The sequence below is a fragment of the Hyla sarda genome, chromosome 5 (genome assembly GCF_029499605.1).
Source record: "Hyla sarda isolate aHylSar1 chromosome 5, aHylSar1.hap1, whole genome shotgun sequence".
NCBI classification, from domain to species: domain Eukaryota; kingdom Metazoa; phylum Chordata; class Amphibia; order Anura; family Hylidae; genus Hyla; species Hyla sarda.
The window spans coordinates 333,482,592-333,502,363 of NC_079193.1; the positions used below are offsets into that span (position 1 = coordinate 333,482,592).

A 19,772-nucleotide genomic window follows, 5' to 3' on the forward strand; every position below is an offset into this window, starting at 1 on the left:
CGAGAAGAAGCATGCTTTTCACGTGCTTCACTATATGGCACACAACGTACAATTAGGAGCGGCAATACTAATACTTTCCATAGTGTTGTGTTCTGCTGTTACAGGGAACCCATGGGTAACCTAGTCTCTAACTGATAAGGGATTAAGTAAATATGTTTTTTGCAGGACTAGAGACACTTGTATAAGTGAAGGGAATGGAGGGTCAATAGTTCAAGACTGAAGCTGTAAACTAGAGATGAGCAAACTTAAATTTGATTCGTCACGAACTTCTCGGCGCGGCAGTTGATGACATTTCCTGCATAAATTAGTTCAGCTTTCAGGTGCTCCGGTGGGCTGGAAAAGGTGGATACAGTCCAAGGAGACTCTTTCCTAGGACTGTATCCACCTTTTCCAGACCACTGGAGCACCTGAAAGCTGAACTAATTTATGCAGGATAAGTCATCAACTGCCGAGCCGAGAAGTTCGTGATGAACCGAATTTACTGTAAGTTTGCTCATCTCTACTGTAAACCATTGGAAAAACTGCTGTCATTCAGCTAAGGCTATAAAAACTTGTAAACTCAGATTGTTAGCTTAAACTTTAATACATTCGCATATTAATACAGAGGAGTCGGAAGTACAAAAAAAAATTGCGGAGTCTGAACATTTATCTACAGACTCCACAGCCCTGGTTTTGTGTGAAAAATGGAGCTATGATGCCTATGAAAGTACAATTATAGGGATCATAGGTTATCATCAGATCGGTGTGGTGTTGACACCCAACACTTCAGCTGATCAGCTGTTTGCAAGAGCCATAGCACTGGTGTACCCAGAGAACCAAGTCGCGAGTAGAAAGCATGGTGGCATTGCTGAGTTAGTGCAGCTCAGTAAAGTGAATGGAAGCTGATTTGCAGTAACCAATTGTAGCCACTACACAGCGTACAATAACAAAGGAAAATAGAAAAAAACAAGGAAAATAGAAAATAGAATTCTATTTTCCTTTGTTATTCTACTTTCATATGGACCCCATTATATGGATCCGGAGTACCAGGCACTCTCCTCCATTTTGGATATATGAGAAGTACCCAGATTATTGACAATTGTTCCACACGTGTATTTGGCTCTCAGGTGTTTTGTGGGGACCAACCTCATCTGGTTTGAGTCCACCACATACACCGGGTGAGTGGATCTGAGTGCTATCTGAATTTTGTCTGATACATATATTTTTACTACACAGTGTACGGCGCTGTCTGCTTTCAGCTCTGTTTTCTGTATATGGAGGCGCCAAGACTCTAGCGAACAGCAAAACAATAGTGTCACCCCACAGATCTGATAATTGATTACCTATCCCAAACATAAATCATATATAAAATTAAGAAAACCTCTAAGTATTTAGCAGCATTGGATTTTGGACATGCAAATTATACACTATAAGGCGGAAATTTATTTTATGGAAAGTGGCGTTTCGTCTCTTTTGTGCGTATTTTTTTTCTATGCCATATTAAAAGCAAAAAGTAAGCAGGTCAGGAGTGAGTCACGTAGATGGTCCCTGCCTTGAGTGCAAAACAAAGGAGAGAAAAAAAGCCTAAATTCACATAGATTAAAAGCAGGGACATAACACTGGCCTTATCCCAGAGCCTGCATGGGAAATCTACAAGTAAAGCACCCAAAAAAAAAAAAAAAAAAAAAATTAACATATAGAAAAACAAAAACACATTCGTAAGATTACACTATATATGGTAAAAGAAAGGCCATCGGGGAGTGGAGCATCAGCATTGACCGATGGCGGAGAGAAGAATCGTCAATAAGCAGCACATCACAAAAAAAAATAAAAAAAATAAAAAAGAAATGGTTTGCAGGTCGGAGACCTTACAGGATCCTCCCAGCCGTGCAGCATGGTGGCCGCTATTGTGTGGACCGGAATCCTATTGTCAGCAGTTAAACATTTACAGTAGGATCCAGGGTCAAAAATGGCAGGAAAGGTGAATGGTTTGGAAATTCCCGCTTGCAGGAGTCGCAATCATCTTGCTGATAACCTCTGTCCTTCTGCCTTCTCCAGGCTCTGTGAATCCATGAACCATAGTACATATAGATTAGCAGCACCAGGTTCAGCCCCCAGACCTCTATTAAGGCTTGCATTTAATCGCTCAGCTATTTCTTTCCAACGCCATTGGTGACTTTTCCTCTGCGATTCTTTCTCCGGGATGTTGTGGTACCTTCACTGTGTTTTGCTGGAACCTCTGTAATAATAATAAAAAAAAAAAAAAATTATAATAATTAAATAAAGTAATAAATAAATAAAATAAAAAATTCAGTTACATTGCGGATATTAAGAATAAAGCCTTCAGGTTGAAGGTAACAATCTAAAACACATCTTAAAATAGTCATTTGCTCCACAAAAATTAAATAGTAAAACAAAGTTTGTAACAAATGTCTTACAGTAATACAGTACTAAAGCACTACCTGCTGGCGAGCATAGAAACAATACTTGGCAATGAAAGCTGTATGCCAGATAGGGGGAATTAAAATGTTAGGATTAAGAAAGCTGCTGTTAAAAGTTGAAAAATCTTTCACGTGTACCTGTCATTTAAAGGAGTACTCCGCTGCTCAGTGTTTGGAACAAGATGTTCCAAACGCTGGAGCCGGCAGCTAGTGACGTCATAGCCCCACCCCTCAATGCAAGTCTATGGGAGGGGGCGTGATGACTGTCATGCCTCCTCCCATAGACTTGCGTTGAGGGGCGGGGCCATGACATCACGAGCTCCCGGCGCCGGCTCCAGCGTTCGGAACAGTTTGTTCCAAACGCTGAGCAGCAGGGTACCCCTTTAAAGGGAGGCATGTCAAAAGTTTTGATTGGTTCTCCAGCGCAGTAGGGGGTCTCAGCACTGAGAACCAATCAAAACTTTTTACATGCCTCCCTTAAAGGGGTACTCTGCTGCTCAGCGTTTGGAACAAACTGTTCCGAACACTGGAGCCGGCGCCGAGAGATTGTGATGTCATAGTCCCGCCTTCTCATGCCGTCAAGGCCCTCCGCCTCAATGCAAATCTATGGGAGGGGGCGCAACAGTCGTCAAGCCCCCTCCCATAGACTTGCATTGAGGGGACAAGGCTATGATGTCATGAGCTCCCGGCGCCGGCTCCAGCGTTCTGAACAGTTTGTTCCAAACGCTGAGCAGCAGAGTACCCTTTTAAGGGAGATATGTAAAAAGCCGGGGTTGGCTAAAACTACAAAGGGGAGAAAATTCCTAAATTTATTGCAGGATAATTTTATGGGCCAGTTTGTGGAGGACCCAACAAGAAGTGATGCCTTGTTGGATCTGATCATTTCCAACAACGCAGAGCTGGTTGGTAATGTAACTGTGCGGGAAAACCTTGGTAATAGTGACCACTACAGGACATAGACTGGGGGGAGGTGTTCTCAAATACTGATGCAGAAGGTAAATGGGACATCTTTAAATCAACTCTAAATAACTATACAGCTAAATATATACCAAAGGGGAACAAATATAAACGATTAAAACTAAATCCTACATGGCTGACAAATGAGGTTAAAAGAGCAATAAACAACAAAAAAATTGCCTTCAAAAAAATTCAAATCTGATGGGTCAGCTATAACATTTAAACAGTACAAGGAGCTTAATAAAATCTGTAAAAATGTAATAAAAACAGCAAAAATTCAAAATAAGAGACAGGTGGTCAAAGAAAGCAAAACTAATCCTAAATATTTTTTTAGATATATAAATACAAAAAAAACAAGGACAGAGCATGTAGGACCCCTTAATAATGATAATGGGGAGGTTGTCATGGGCGATCAAGAGAAGGCGGAGCTACTGAATGGGTTCTTTAGTTCTGTATATACTATGGAAGAAGGAGCTGACATTGGCCAGGTCAGTGCTGGTAACACATCATACAATGTATTGAACTGGCTTAATGTAGAGATGGTACAAGGTAAGTTAAGTAAAGTAAATGTAAGCAAATCTCCAGGGCCGGATGGACTACACCCAAGAGTTCTTAGAGAGGTAAGTTCAGTAATATCTGTACCCTTGTTCATGATATTTAGAGATTCTCTGGTGTCTTGTATTGTGCCAAGGGACTGGCGCAAGGCGAATGTGGTACCAATCTTCAAGAAGGGCTCTAGGTCTTCGCCAGGCAATTATAGACCGGTAAGTCTAACGTGCATTGTGGGTAAATTGTTTGAAGGACTTATAAGGGATTACATACAGGAATACATAGGGGATAATAGTATTATAAGTGATAGCCAGCAGGGGTTTACTAAGGATAGAAGTTGTCAAACCAATCTAATTTGCTTTTATGAAGATGTGAGTAGAAGCCTTGACAGAGGAATGGCTGTGGATATAGTGTTTCTGGATTTTGCCAAAGCGTTTGATATTGTCCCTCATAGACGTCTGACAGGTAAGTTAAGGTCTTTGGGTTTGGAAACTTTAGTTTGTAACTGGAATGAACACTGGCTCATGGATTGTACCCAGAGAGTGGTGGTCAATGATTCATACTCTGATTGGTCCCCGGTTATTAGTGGTGTACCCCAAGGTTCAGTACTGGGCCCGCTGTTGTTTAATTTATTTATCAATGATATAGAGGATGGTATTAACAGCTCTGTTTCTATCTTTGCAGATGACACCAAGCTTTGTAGCACGGTACAGTCTATAGAGGATGTGTATAGGTTACAAGATGACTTGGATAGACTAAGTGTCTGGGCATCCACTTGGCAAATGAGGTTCAATGTGGATAAATGTAAAGTTATGCATCTGGGTACTAATAACCTGCATGCATCGTATGTCTTAGGGGGGATTAAACTGGCAGAGTCACTGGTAGAGAAGGATCTGGGTGTACTTGTAGATCACAGACTACAGAATAGCATGCAATGTCAGGCTGCTGCTTCCAAAGCCGGCAGGATATAGTCATGTATAAAAAGAGGCATGGACTCAAGGGGCAGGGACATAATACTCCCCCTTTATAAAGCATTGGTACGGCCTCACCTGGAATATGCTGTTCAGTTTTGGTCGCCTGTTCATAAAAGGGACACTGTGGAGCTGGAAAGGGTGCAGAGACTCGCGACTAAACTAATATGGGGCATGGAACATCTTAGCTATGAGGAGCGATTAAAGGAGTTGCAATTGTTTAGTCTTGAGAAGAGACGTTTAAGGGGGATATGATAAACGTATATAAGTATATTAATGGCCCATACAAAAAATATGGAGAAAAACTGTTCCAGGTTAAACCCCCCCCAAAGGACGAGGGGGCACTCCCTCCGTCTGGAGAAGAAAAAGTTTAGTCTAAAGGGGGGATACACCTTCTTTACCATGAGAACTGTGAACTTATGGAACGGTCTACCTCAGGAACTGGTCACAGCAGGAACAATTAACAGCTTTAAAACAGGGTTAGATACATTCCTGGAACAAAATAACATTAAATCTTATGCAGAATTATAAAACTAAATCCCTTTCCTTTATCCCCTTACACCCTTCCCTTCAATTCCCTGGTTGGACTTTATGGACGTATGTCTTTTTTCAACCATACTAACTATGTAACTATGTTGGGTTGTCAGTGCTGAGACCCCCCCCCATTCTGCGCGGGAGAACCAATGGGGAAAAGCGTGCTTTACTTATGACACCAGATACAAACACATTAGAAAGGAACACACTATTTGTATAAGGAACTGGCTCCTTTGTAACTTTTTTCATCAAAAAGATTGGAATAGATACTAATTAAGAAAATGATGGGTCTCAAGCTGACGTGGGGTTTCTTCTAGGTCGGGAAGTGATCCCTGGGAGAAAGGTAAGTAAAGTAGTTCTTCACCAGAAGGAAGAAAACTGGCTCTCTGGTGCCACCTATGGGAAATAGCCAACCATTAGGTCAATGTTTCCCATCTAGGGGGCCTCCAGCTAGAGGCACCCTGGTTGTGAAACACTGCTTTATAGGGCAGTTGTCACCAAATGCATGCTGGGAATTGCAGTTTTGCAATATCTTGGTAGCCACAGCTTAAAGGGGTACTCCGATGGAAAAACTTTATTTTTTATTTTTTAATGAACTGGTGCCAGAAAGTTAAACAGATTTGTTAATTACTTCTATTAAAAAAACTTTCATCCTTTCAGTACTTTTTAGCAGCTGTATGCTACAGAGGAAATTCTTTTTTGTGTTGTCCACAGTGCTCTCTGCTGACACCTCTGTCCGTGTCAGGAACTGTCCAGAGTAGCATAGGTTTGCTAAGGGGATTTAGTTCCTGATACAGGCATCAGGTGTCAGCAGAGAGCACTGTGGACAACACAAAAAAGAAAAAAAGAAATTTAAAAAAAATTAAGATTTTCCCAAAGATTTTCAGCAAACAGCTGCTAAAAAGTACTGAAAGGATTAAGATTTTTTTAATAGAAGTAATTTACAAACCTGCTACTAAGTATGAAACACAAGTGTCGCCTCTCTGTGGTACCCCCCTCGTACCATCCGTCGTCTCCCCGAAAAATGTACTACGGCTGTGAGAAATGTGCAATAAAATCTGCTGAATTGGAAATCCGGTGTGTGCCGACTTTTCTTTGTTTTCTCATGCACTGATGTTATATTCTACGTGAGTCTGAGCACCACCGTATCCCCACTCCGCTACAGCGACTTAGTGTCCACCCGCCTTCAGGTACAGAAGCCAGCAGTGCCGAACTACTCATCTATAATTTACAAATCTCTAACTTTCAGGCACCAGTTTATTTAAAAAAAATAAAATAAAATAAAAGTAGTTTTCCGCCAGAGTACCCCTTTAAAGACCATTGCTATAGGTCAGTGGTCTCCAATCAACGGACCTCCAGATGTTGCAAAACTATAACTCCCAGCATGCCCGGACAGTCGTTAGCTGTCCGGGCATGCTGGGATTTGTAGTTTTGCTACATCTGGAGGTCCGCAGGTTGAAGACCACTGCTATGGGTCAATGTCTGACCCCCCAAAAATAAATAAATAAATAAAAAGCCTGTAGGTGCATGAAGACCAATTGGAAAGGTGTTCCTTCTCTTCAATAAGGGATATTTCATGTTATTGTCCCTAAAGGTCATGCACAATATTGTAATACAGCTCCATAAGTTATATAAAACTACAATGACACAACCATAGACATATATGGGGTCCTACTGTCCGGAAGGCAGATTTCATCCAGCCATCTCTTCTCTCGGATTCTTTTATCATGCTCCATTGGATGCCGTATTACCGAGAGATTCTTCCCTGGACACATTGGATTCTAGGGAAGGATACCATAGGCATTCTGTGTGGCATCATCGTGCTGTGCCCCCCTCTATGGGCTTCCTACCACTGCTCTCTGTACATATACCACCACTAACATACACCACTGTATATATACTGTATATGCTGCTGTTTAGGTCATTACTAGAGATAAGCGAACTTACAGTAAATTCGATTCGTCACGAACTTCTCGGCTCGGCAGTTGATGACTTATCCTGTATCAAATTAGTTCAGCTTTCAGGTGCTCCGGTGGGCTGGAAAAGGTGGATACAGTCCTGGGAAAGAGTCTCCTAGGACTGTATCCACCTTTTCCAGCCCACCGGAGCACCGGAAAGCTGAACTAATTTATGCAGGAAAAGTCCTCAACTGCCGAGCCGAGAAGTTCGTGACAAATCGAATTTACTGTAAGTTCGCTCATCTCTAGTCATTACTAAGAGGGATTTGGATGATACAGCAGGAAAGTTGAATGCAAATGTGATTCCTAGGGGTTTTCCTAAGCAAAGGCAGTGTTACTACTACAGCTGTGTTTTCCAAACAGTGTGCCTCCAGCTGTTGCAAAACTATAACTCCCAGGATGCCCAGACAGCCTTCGGCTGTCTGGGCATCCTGAGAGTTATAGTTTTGCAACAGCTGGAGACACACTGTTTGGAAAACACAGGACTACAGAATATGTTCCTGTACAGTAAACATACCCCTTAAATGGGCACTCTCATTAAAACTAATTTTTTGCTGTTGCACTCCTTATGGTAAATAAAAAAAAATCTTCCTAATGTACTTTGTTTGAAGAAAATGAAGTTTTCTATGTTTTGTGTTTAAAAAAAAAAAAAAAAAAAGCTGCCACTAGGTGTCTCCCCTACTTGTCCACAGCCCCCCCCCCCCCATCTCTTGGACTCCTGCTGGCCTGGCAGAAGTTTAAAATCAGGAAATGCAGTCTGGAGTGCTGAGGAATGTGCGCGCAGCCTTAGCCAATGATAGCTCATTTACACACTGAACTGCTCTGGTGGGCTGTGTGTAACAGAGTGAGGGAGGAAGTTCTCCCCTGTATGGCTTCAGATGATGTCACAGCCTGCTGGGGAACGCCCCTTCCCAGTCTGTGAATCTGACTGAGACTGAGCAGAAAATACAGAGCAATATCAAGGTAGAAAACTAAAAAATAATAAAAATAAAGGCAGGGGGTGGTTTATCAGGATGGGGCAGTGAACTGGGAGGATTATAAAATTTAACATGATCATGAGCGGGACTCTGTAAATATCAATATCTGTCAATGACTGTTGCAAAATATTCATAGTGGTATTAAAAAATAGGTAAAAACTCACCTGTCTTCTCTATATGCTGCCAGGGAACATCAGTGTTATATGTACTGTCCTCACACTCAGAAAAGCTCTGTAAAGAATCACACAGTCACATATTACACCGTGTCGGTGAACATCAAACACACCATTTGGGGCGCATTCACACGAGCCGGATCCACAATTGTAAAATAGGTCGTTTTTACACTAACTGACCTCTGTCAATCTCATGCAGCCTTTTATCACAGCAACAGATGTTCACTGACCTTTACTTTCTGGTGCTGGGATCAGCGTGACACATTGCCACTCAGCCATTCTCTGGTCACAGCAGTGTCCTGTCTCAGTCAGTGATTGGCTGATCGGCAACGTGACACGATGACCACATGACAAGGAAGTAAAGTTCAGGGGAGACTTGGCGCGGTGATATCAGAGACTGTAAGGGGAGAGAAAGATAAGTATAGGATTTTTTTGCTTAAAGGGAACCCATCACATTAAGAATCCAGCGCTTGGTGTAACTTATCAGTAGCTTAACTATACTTTAACAATGACTGTATCTATAATGTTCTATGTTGTCCTACCATGAGTTAATTTCATCCAAAAATAGCACCACATCTGTCCTCAGGTTGTATGTGGTATTACAACTTGGCTCCATTCATTTTAATGGAATTGAGCAGCAATACCACACACAACCTGAGGAGAGGTGAGGCGCTGTTTTTGTAGGAAAATTTTTGTTTTTTCCTCCTTCCCTTCTAAAAATCATAACGCTTTCAATCTTGCACCTACAGACTAGGGCTGGGCAGTATGACCAAATGTGTGCATCACGGTATTTTTGTAACTTATGACGGTTCCACGGTATATAAAGGTATTTCTCCCCCCCCCCCCTCCAAAAATGTATTATCCGCCCAGCGCTGCGCTGTCCCCATTGGGGTAAATACTCATATCACCCGCAAGTGCTGCCCTCCTTGTCCTCCTGTTTGTTGTGGCCGCCGGCGCTGACACTCTATACTGTACGCTGTGTATCCCTATGCCCGGGCTGCAAAAGGTAAACAAAATAAACTTTAAAAGCACGTTCCTACATCGGCCTTACGCTCTTCCTGGGGACGGGAACATCGGAGAGCCGTCAGCTGGCTTCTTACATGACAGTGCGCTCAACCTATCACCGGTCGAAGCGGAACATCGCTGCGGCCGGTGATAGGCTGACGGCTGTCCGACGTTCCCGTCCCCAGGAAGCTGGTCCGGACCGACGGGGAAGGTGAGATAAAGTTTATTTTGTTTACCTTTTGCAGCCCGGGCATAGGGATACAGTGTACAGTATAGATTTCCAGCGGGCCCCAACAAACAGGAGGACGAGGAGGGCAGCGCTTGCGGGCGATATGTGAGTATTTACCCCGATGGGGACAGCGCAGCGCTGGGCTGATAATTCATTCCCAAGGGGGAGGGGCCAAGCCGGTAGTGCGGTATGGGGAAAAATAAATATTGTGCAGGACAAAAATTTGGGTATTCGGTATGAACCGGTATACCGCTCAGCCCCACTACAGACCCATATAAGGTCTTTTTGAGTCACCAATTGTACTTTGTAATGACATCACTTATTTTATAATATAATCTGCGGTGAAAAAAAATAAAATACAAACTAACACAAAAATGTAATTTTGTACATTTTTAGGGCTTATGTTTCTACGCAGTGCACTTTTCGGTAAAAATTACACATTATCTTTATTCTGTAGATCTATACGGTTACAAGAATACCCAATTTATATGGGTTTTATTTGAATAAAAAATTATATACTACATGCCCCAAAATTAGTATGTTTAAAACTGGCATCTCCTGACCCCTATAACTTTTTTATTTTTCCATATATGGGGCTACATGAGGGCTTTTTTTTGTGCTGTCATCTCTAGTTTTTATCATTACCATTTTTGTTTGGGACTTTTTATTAATATTTTTATGGTATATGAAGTGACCAAAAATGCACAATTTTGGACTTTGGTATTTTATTTTTACATGTACGCTATCAATCGTGCGGTTTAGCGAACCTTATATTTTAAAAGTTTGGACATTTACGCATGCGGCGATAGCACATATGATTATTTTTATTCTTTATTACATTATTTTATTTAAAATATGGCAATGGGGGGGGGGCCAATTCAAACTTTTAATAGGGAAGGGGTTAATATACATTTTTTATTTTATTCACTTTAAAAAAACATAATTTTAGTCCCCATATACTGATCATCGCTATGCCATAGCATTGAACAGTAGAGCAGTCATTGAGCAGTAGGTCGCCGATCGGATCAGAGGCATGTGAGGACCCTCTTGTCGTCCAGTAAGCCGATTGGGACATCGCGATTCTGTTGCGATAGTCCCAATCAGCTCCGCTGAGCTGCTGGGGCAGTTTTAGTTTTGTTTTAGACAGCGCAATCAACCTTGATCGCGGCGTCTAAGAGGTTAATATCTGGCATCGGCCCAAACGGCGGTGCCCGGCATTCGCCGTGGGTCCTGGATGCTGTAGCTGGTGAGAACGGTTTAAACCCCATTAACAGGATCAGGGCGTACAGGTACGCCCTGCGTCCTTAACGACTCGGGATTCAGAGCATACCTGCACGTCCTGCATCCTTAACAAGTTAAAGTTCTATTAATTTTGGGTTTAGGAGTTCAGTGGGTGGTTGTATTTAGAACCCACTTCTACAAAAATGCTGTCAGTCACTGGTTAGGACCACCCACTGGACTCCTAAGCCGAGAATTAATCTAGGTTTAACTCCTTGGGGACTTTATAGTTCGAACATTTACGCACGTGGCAATACCACATATGTTTATATTTATTTACATTTTTTTTTTATTTTATTTTTTTTAATGGGAAAAGGGGGGGCGATTCAAACTTTTATTAGGGAAGGGGTTAAATCACATTTCTTAACAATTTTCACGCTTTTTTTTTTTGCAATGTTATAGCCCCCATAGGGGACTATAGCAAGCAGTACATTGATTGCCAGCATTGATCAATGCTATACCATAGCATTGATCAGTGTTATTGGCGGTTTATTGCTCAAGCCTGGATCTCAGGCTTGGATCAATCGCCAATCGGATGAGCCAGAGGCAGCTAAGGGACCCCCTGCTTGCGTTCTAGCTGATCCGGATACCGCGGTGGTCCCTATCAGCCCGACTGAGCTGGCGGGAATGCTTTTATTTTTTATTATTACATTTTTACATTTACATTTTTTTTTTTTTTTTTTTTTACATTTTAGACTAAAGGGTTAAACTTTGATTGTCGTGTCTAAAGGGTTAAAAGTGTGAGTCACCGTGATCAGTGACGTGCGCTATTAGCCCCGGGTCCTGGCTACCGTTAACCGCCGGGACCGACTAGATATGACTTCTGCTGAATCTTTTTCTACCAAAATATATATCAATCTGCTCATCTTCTCCCTTTCTATAACAGGGAACCTATGGACTGGACTGTACTTTCATGGTGACAGGTTCCCTTTAAACCAGTCCTAAGAGAATACAAATAGTGGTCTCTACCTTTTGTCGTTGTCCACAGTGATCGGCATACCACACCATTCCATAGAGGCAAAGGAAAGTTGTTATCGCCTACAGGGATATGAAAAATCCTATATTTAATATTATATATATATATATATATATATATATATATATATATATATATATATATATATATATATATATATATATATATATATATATATATATAATTATATTTACATAACAATAGCCATCTCAAAGCGCCGAGAGCAAATATAAAAAATATCTAATATCATACATGCAAATCAGAAAAGAGCTAAAAAGGCAAAAGATGTGTAAAATAAAATAAAAGGGGATTTACAAAAGTTAACAGGCAGGAGGAGAATTGGCAAGTGAAGTAATAAATATAGCTTAAGAGTAAATATTAAAATCTGCACCCTAGCCTAGGGATTTGGAGTACCTGAATCTATGGAAATTCAATTTAGGAGGATTCGCTGTCAATGGAATAGCATAAAGGTCTGTGTTATTCCATTCAACAAACCTCAAAGCATTAATTCTGAACAGAAGCTAAAATGACAAACTTTTGGCCTCTCTTGGGAAAATGAAAGGGGGTGTCTATGTACCAGTGTAACATGCACCGCGACCTATCCTGGCCCAATGCAAACAGCGTCGATGTACATTCTGAGTATTTTGTGAATACTCTTAGCGCTGGTGCGGCGCATTTGACAGACCCCATTGTAGAAAGTGTGAGTATCCACAAAATACAGTGTATATGCCTATCTGCTCAGAATGTATAGGAGTCCCTGGCTCTTGTACTGAATTATCTGGGGGAGACTTATCAAAACATGTGCAGAGGAAGAGTGGTGTAGTTGCCCACAGCAACCAATCAGATTGCTTCTATCATTTTGCCGAGGCCTTGTTAAAAATTAAAGCGATCTGATTGGTTGCTATGGGCAACTGAGCAACTTTTCTTTTGCACAGGTTTTGATAAATCTCCTCCACTGTGTTCGAAATCCCCATAGAGAATGAAAGGATTGCTGAACGTGCATGCATGCTGCAGCTTCAGTCATTTAGGGGAAGTTTGATCTCCATTCTCAGGATGGGTGGGGGTAATGGCAGCTACACCACCAACTATCAAGCTGGAGTGGATAAAGGGGTTATCCCAACATCAAAAGTAAAAATCTGTTATTAGGAGCCAGGCCCCTCATGTATAAGCCAGAGCGGCTATAAAGAGCACCTCTCGGTAATGAGCGCACCTGACCAGTCTGTAACTCTTACCCAACCAGGGAGCAAAATACACAGTCTGACCAATCAGCAGCTAGGAGGGGTTATTTCAGGCCTTCTGAGCCTTATAGTAGTGATGCTGCTTTTACTTGACTTTGACCTTTCCCTAACACTCGTCTGTGCACACATGTACTTTGTATAGCCATTGCTTATTAGTTAGATCCTGTTTAGTTAGGCAAAATAAGCTCAAGTAGCGTAATCCGGAAGATCGGAATGCCCTCCGCCTCAGGAGTACATGGACCCCAAAGGAGGAAACAGAAGGAATAAAGGCCAAAAATACCCTGAAAAAGGGGCATTCCAGAACACTGGAGCAACCAACATAGGAACTGGAGGTTCCCGGGTTACCTGGAAGATTTACACGTAATAATAAACGTCCAAAAGGAGCATCCCGGAACACCAGAGTGGCCGACATGGGAATTGGAGGTTCCCGAGTCACCTGGAAGACGTACACCTGTAGAGTAAGTCAACCCAACATCCACGAAACGCGACTGGTGACAAACTTCTACGTCGAGACCAGAAGAAGTGCGGTACAGAAAGAGCGCACCACAAATGGGATTGCAGAGAAGTCTGGGCAGGAGAGCCAACCTGCCCGAGTCCACAACCATCACTAAGGCCCAAAGGGCCGACCTAGAAAAGAAAGCACGCCACAGCATACTAGGATAGTGTCCAAGACAAGGAGACTAATCAGACATAGACCCCAGCGGTCTGAGCGGACCAAAGTAACATCCTGTCAGTATGGGAACGGAAAGGGAAACAAAAGGGAAGGTTACTCTAGAAGACCGTAGTGTCAGTGTAACGCAACTGACACAGGGAAGGAAGAACAAACCCCTCCAGGGAGATTGCACCGAGGGAGGAGGAGCGCAATGGCAGAACCCAAACAAAAGACGGCGCTAGACCAGCTGTCGCCAAGCCGCATAAACTCCTCCAACAGAGGAGAGAGCCAAGTTTGCATGAGCAGCAGTAGATAACCAAGAAACAGGACGAGAGCCTGACTGAAAAAGTGAGTAGCTCTGCTGAATGATCTCAGCAAAAAAACAAAGGGCGCAGCCAGGTACCCCACCTATATAGAGGAGGGGAAAACAAGGGGTGGTCGCGATGAAACTCAGGCACAGAACATACCGAGCTCCCTGATCTCCGTACCCCCTGTGGAAGGGGGGTGGACAAAGTGCACCAGGCACTATAGGCGCAGGGAAATGCCGCCCGAATACAAAAGGGCAAGTACCGGGTTGACGTAGCCCCCAACATATCGAGGAATGGAGGAGCCAATTTGTGTCCCCAGAAAGATCGGAAATCTGAACACTGGTGCTGGGCATAGGATACGAAGACGTGACTAGGAATGGAAGTAAGAAGCCATACACACGGCAACCAAAGTGTTGAGAGGAACACCCCAACGTGGCGAAATCCTAGACCAGAAGGGCGTCAACGGAGCCATCCTGGTAGTTTCCCAAGGCAACAGAGCCGGAGCCTGAACCACCCTGCACAGGAACCTAGGACAGACAGACACAAAAGAAACCGCAGACATCCAAAAGTTTGGCAGCATGGAAGACAGGCTCAGCACCCGATGGTGTGTCACAACCATGCCCCTTTAGAAAGAGGAACAGAGAATGCTGCTGTATCTGTGAAAGTCCACGGAACTTGCAGGAAACGCTCACACCCCAGTGCCACACACCAGGACTGCTGTTGCAGAAGCAAGAGATGAAGGGTGTATGTGGGGCACGAAACATGCAAACAGTCTGACAGGCAGGTAGAAAAGATCCAATGAAAGCACAGAGACACTCTTTGGAACTTCACCTGAAAAATGAGTAGCCGTAGTAGACCATGCAGACAACCGTATGGCTGAATGGTATAGGATTCCTGAATGCTCAGTGTCACTCCATCGAACCCCACCTCCACATAAAGCAGGGTATTGGAGTGCAACCGAAGTAACGGGCGACCTGGCGGTGTAAGAGACCCAGCAGACGAAAGTCTGGCTGACTGGCATCAGTCCCGAGTACCTGTAGGGAATCTCATTCATAGTCCTTACACCAGCAGTGAGGTATGGGAAGCATGACCATGCCCACGGCAGCCCTTATATGGGAGACCGACAGCGATGGAGACTGTGCAGACAACAGTCTGGCTGAACAAGTACACTTGCAGGCGCTGGCTAAAAGTGGACAGCCAGATGGACGATCACTGTGCCCCACTGTCGCATGTGGGAGTGAGGGGAGGCCTAAGAGCAATGGATAGTATCCCTGCCACCTTGGGAGATCGGGGAGGCTGAGGAGCCGTGGAAGGTATCTCAGTTACCCTGTCTTCGTACACCTCGCACAGCAGTGGGGTACTGGAACTCCAGCCTCAGATACATCAGCTGAGTGATGAGTGAAAGGTGGCAGAGGAGACCACGCAGACCACTACCTGGCTTACTGGTATGGGTCCATAGACAACAGGTGACTCCGTCGGACACCTGCACTAGCATTGGGGTACCGGAGTACCAGCAACGGATGCGGCAGTTGAGAGATGAGTGACAGGTGAGACTACTGTCCGACACATTGACATCAGGACCAATTCATACCCACGCAGGGACATTTCCACTGAGACCTCACACTAGACGTGAGGATCCAGAGCACTAGCCGTGGATGCAGCAGCGGAATTATATTGTATGACATGGCAGAACACCCCCTTGATGGGTGACAGGCGGACCTGACAGAGCGTTCTTAGCATCCACCTGGAATGCAAAAAAACTCTTGCAAGGGCACCCAAGCAGTGTCTTGCCTCAGTAAGGAGGGACTGGAATTTGGCCGTGGGCGTGACGGGCATGGTATGGTACTCAGTGGTAGGGGAGAACAATCACTGAATATATCCCCGACAGTTTCCAAGAGATTGAGAAATCCTTGGCAATATGCGCACCGACTTGGCGGGTTAAGTTCCCTGACAGAGTGAGAACCCTGCAGAAAAGAGGTTCGCCAGAGGCATACCGCAACTGACAATGTAATTAGTCTATAGCAGGCCACCAAACAGAGTGACCCAATGAAAAAAAGCGACCGATACTGTCCCAAGAAAAGGGACCCTGCAGATATTAAACTGATAAAAACAGATGTGACAGACCTGTAATAGCGATTGGTTGCCACAAGGGGGAACTCACCAGAAGCAACAAAAAAAATCAAGGGCGCGCAATACAAGTTATGGCCACAAGAGGGTGTCAAACACCAAATGGTCTGAGTGACTAGCAGTGATTTTATTTTTAAATTTTAACAGGTAGCGCAGACTGCAGAGAAGGGAGGGGGCGGGGGTGGCACCAGGGAACTTGTAGCAAGATGTGGCTGCCCCCTCAGTCATCCGGCCATATTATCGGGGTGCCAGCCGCACAATACAGGGACAGAGCTGGGGAACTGGCTGAATGACACGGACAGTTCTTTCCCCATCGGGGAAGCGCACGGCTGTGCCTACACTGTGGAGCGGTCAGCCACATGGGACCTGAGAGCCGCTGCCTGCAACTGTAGGTCTCCCATCAGCCTATAAAGAACGCGGCCAGGACACTGCGCCTAGCCACATAATAAAATTATTAAGCGGGCTGGTTATGCCCCCACTGGGGAAGCGGATGGCCTCGTGAGGAAAACATGGCCAGGGCAGTGTGCCTGGCCGCAATACATGTGGGACCCGAAGAGAGGGGGGTGGGGGGGGGGAGGGGTTTGCTGGGCAGGTCCACCTGACTGGCCCCCAAAGGATGGCGCCGGAGGCCATGAGGGGTCTGGCCCAGCACAGCCATGTGTAATGGTGGCTGAGGAGCTGGGCACTACAGAGAAAGGGGAAGCCGGATGAGCAAGAGGGAGGGAGAGGGGGAAGGGGGTTGTAGTACATGCTCAGTCTTCTCATACTCACCCTGAAGTCTTCAGCCAACTAAAGGCCGCGCTGCATCACGACAAGCTGCCATAGTGAGGTGGGCAGGGCAAGTGGGGAACCCGGAACCAGAGTACTACCGCCAGGCCCTGGCCCTTGGCGATAAGGGGTTGACGGCCCATACACTTCTGTTCCGTGCCGCTTTGTCGCATATGGGAAATCAGTGTCACCCAACCTAGCAAAATAACAAAGGAAAAAGAACCTAACTAGAAAATAATAGACCAGGTCTGGGGAGCTCCCAAACATGTGTCTTGCCTCCTGCTGACACTAGCTAAAACTGATTACCTCACTTCCAGTGGGCGGGTATATCCTGCCAGGGAGGAGCAGAATTTTTTCCTAGTATCAGCGCCTCCTAGTGGCAAGAGCATATACCCATCAATATAGGTGTCCCCCAATGAAGAGCGACAGAAATTATTTCTGATCTCGTGAAGGCGATTTGCTCATGAACAAGTGAAACAAGTCTGGGCAGCAAATCAGTAAAGAACATCATGTACTCACCACACACAGGAGCCACAGCACCACATACAGCAAATGAGTCTTGGAGAACAGATCCTGCCCGAACTTAATACACACTAATGCTTCAAGGAAGGCGATCGCTCTGTAAAAGAACACAAACATGTCAGAGGCTTCTGCAATAGAGATGGAATTTTAGGGGGGGGGGGGGGGGGGGGGGGGAGGGGGAAGTGCTATAATATAGGTTTATCCAGGAAAAACTTGCCATTCAATTCATACATAAGTGAATATTACAGAAAAACATCATGACATTTCTGTTCCATGCGACCTTAATTAGATTATCAGGATTGTGCAGGGGTCTGTGTAATAGATGCAAGATCATCTACACAAAATATTTAATTAAAAAAAAAAAAAAAAAACAATGGTGGAAAAATAAAAAAATTATAATAAAACTCTGCTGTTCTGTTCTGGCAGCCAAACTAGGCAGAGTAATGTAGGGGTTAAACAGAGTGGAGGTAAAAGAGAGTTATCAATGTATATGACTGTAATACTCACCCAAATACCCAGCATTGCGTACCGACTCTTTTGCACTGTGTATCTGTTAGATATGCGTAGTACTGCCTGTAAAAAACAAGAAGATGGCGGCATGTAAAGTGCGGCTGTATTCATAGGCCAAGTTCACACGTAGACCTGCGGGCAGGAAATCCACAGAGGAATAGAGTGAGGGTCTATTCACACAGCTGAATCTCCGCACATCTGCACCAATCCTACCTCCGCATTCATTTACGTGCTTTCTGGCTTGTGCGGATTTTGTGCGAAATTGGTGCGGAATCGGCATAAGGAAATTCAGAAGTGTGAATGGGAGTGTGGAATCCCATAGAAGTCTATTGGACCTTAAAGGGGTACTCCGGTGGAAAATTTTGTTTTTTATTATTATTTTTTTTAAATCAACTGGTGCCCGAAAGTTATAACAGATTTGTAAATTACTTCTATTAAAAAAACTTAATCCTTCCAGTACTTATTAGATGCTAAATACTACAGAGGAAATTCTTTTCTTTTCGAAACACAGAGCTCTCTGCTGACATCACGAGCACAGTGCTCTCTGCTGACATCTCTGTCCATTTTAAGAATCCTCCAGAGTAGAAGGAAATCCCCATAGCAAACATATGCTGCTCTGGACAGTTCCTAAAATGGACAGAGATGTCAACAGAGAGCACTGTGGTCATGATGTCAGCAGAGAGCTCCGAGTTCCAAAAAGAAAAGAATTTCCTCTGTAGTATTCAGCAGCTAATAAGTACTGGAAGGATTAAGATTTTTTTAATAGAAGTAATTTACTAATCTGTTTATCTTTCCGGCACCAGTTGATTAAAAAAAAAAAAAAAAAAGTTTTCCACCGGAGTACTCCTTTAAGGTCCAATAGGCTTCCGGTTTTCAGCCGGAGTACCCCTTTAATTTGAGGCGGAATCCGAATGCGGAAAATCTGCTCTGTTCACATGGCGGAAAATTTGCGGAATGTCATTTCCGGAAAACATTGGCGGACGCTGGAACATGCGAGCACTTTGACAGCTCTGAAATGCGCTGTCTTCATAGATGGCAATGCATTTCAAAGCGGATTCCGTCGAAAGAATGAACAGGATCACTTTTTTCGGCGGAAAGTGAAATAGGAATTTCCGCACCGAAAAAAAAAAAATCTACAGTTGAAATTCCACTGTGTGCACGGTGCGGCAGAATCCTATCGAAAGCAATGGGACTTTGCTGCAACGGAAATTCCAAGCACTTGCACAAAGTAGTAAGAACAAGTGAACGCAGCCGTAGAGGTGTAAGCAGCATCTGTGGTCGGATGAATTTCGCGTCCTGTCCGTCTAGGTCTCCTCTATGTAAGTATCATCTCATTCTGAGCAGATGGTTTCTTCCAGATTTCACTGTACCGCATTTAGATGCTGAAGGAGGAAATAGGCACAGTTGTTGGCTCACAGAGCACCCACCAATAACACATCTTGGTGCTACATAAGACAAGATGTAAAAAGGTGCACATAGAACAGTGTTTGCCAACCAGGGTGCCTCCAGCTGTTGCAAAACTACAACTCCAAGCATGCCCGAACAGCCTTCGGCTGTCCGGGCATGCTGGGAGTTGTAGTTTTGCAACAGCTGGAGGCACCCTGGTTGAAAAACGCTGAC

The 19,772-nt window shown here is 44.1% G+C and overlaps 1 protein-coding gene across 3 annotated transcripts in view; it reads right to left on the minus strand.

The window, feature by feature from the left end:
- Positions 1–564: 564 nt before the first annotated feature.
- The window catches only part of PTDSS1 (phosphatidylserine synthase 1), an 83,930-nt gene continuing 64,722 nt past the window's right edge, over positions 565–19,772 (minus strand). For all 3 annotated transcript variants that reach the window (XM_056522433.1, XM_056522434.1, XM_056522432.1), the window contains 5 exons: positions 18,150–18,215; positions 17,640–17,739; positions 12,021–12,089; positions 8,531–8,597; positions 565–2,218 (listed from right to left, as the gene is read on the minus strand). In XM_056522433.1, the coding sequence (XP_056378408.1) occupies positions 2,130–2,218; positions 8,531–8,597; positions 12,021–12,089; positions 17,640–17,739; positions 18,150–18,215 (391 nt within the window). In that variant the 3' untranslated portion in view covers positions 565–2,129. The remainder of the gene's footprint in view (positions 2,219–8,530; positions 8,598–12,020; positions 12,090–17,639; positions 17,740–18,149; positions 18,216–19,772) is intronic.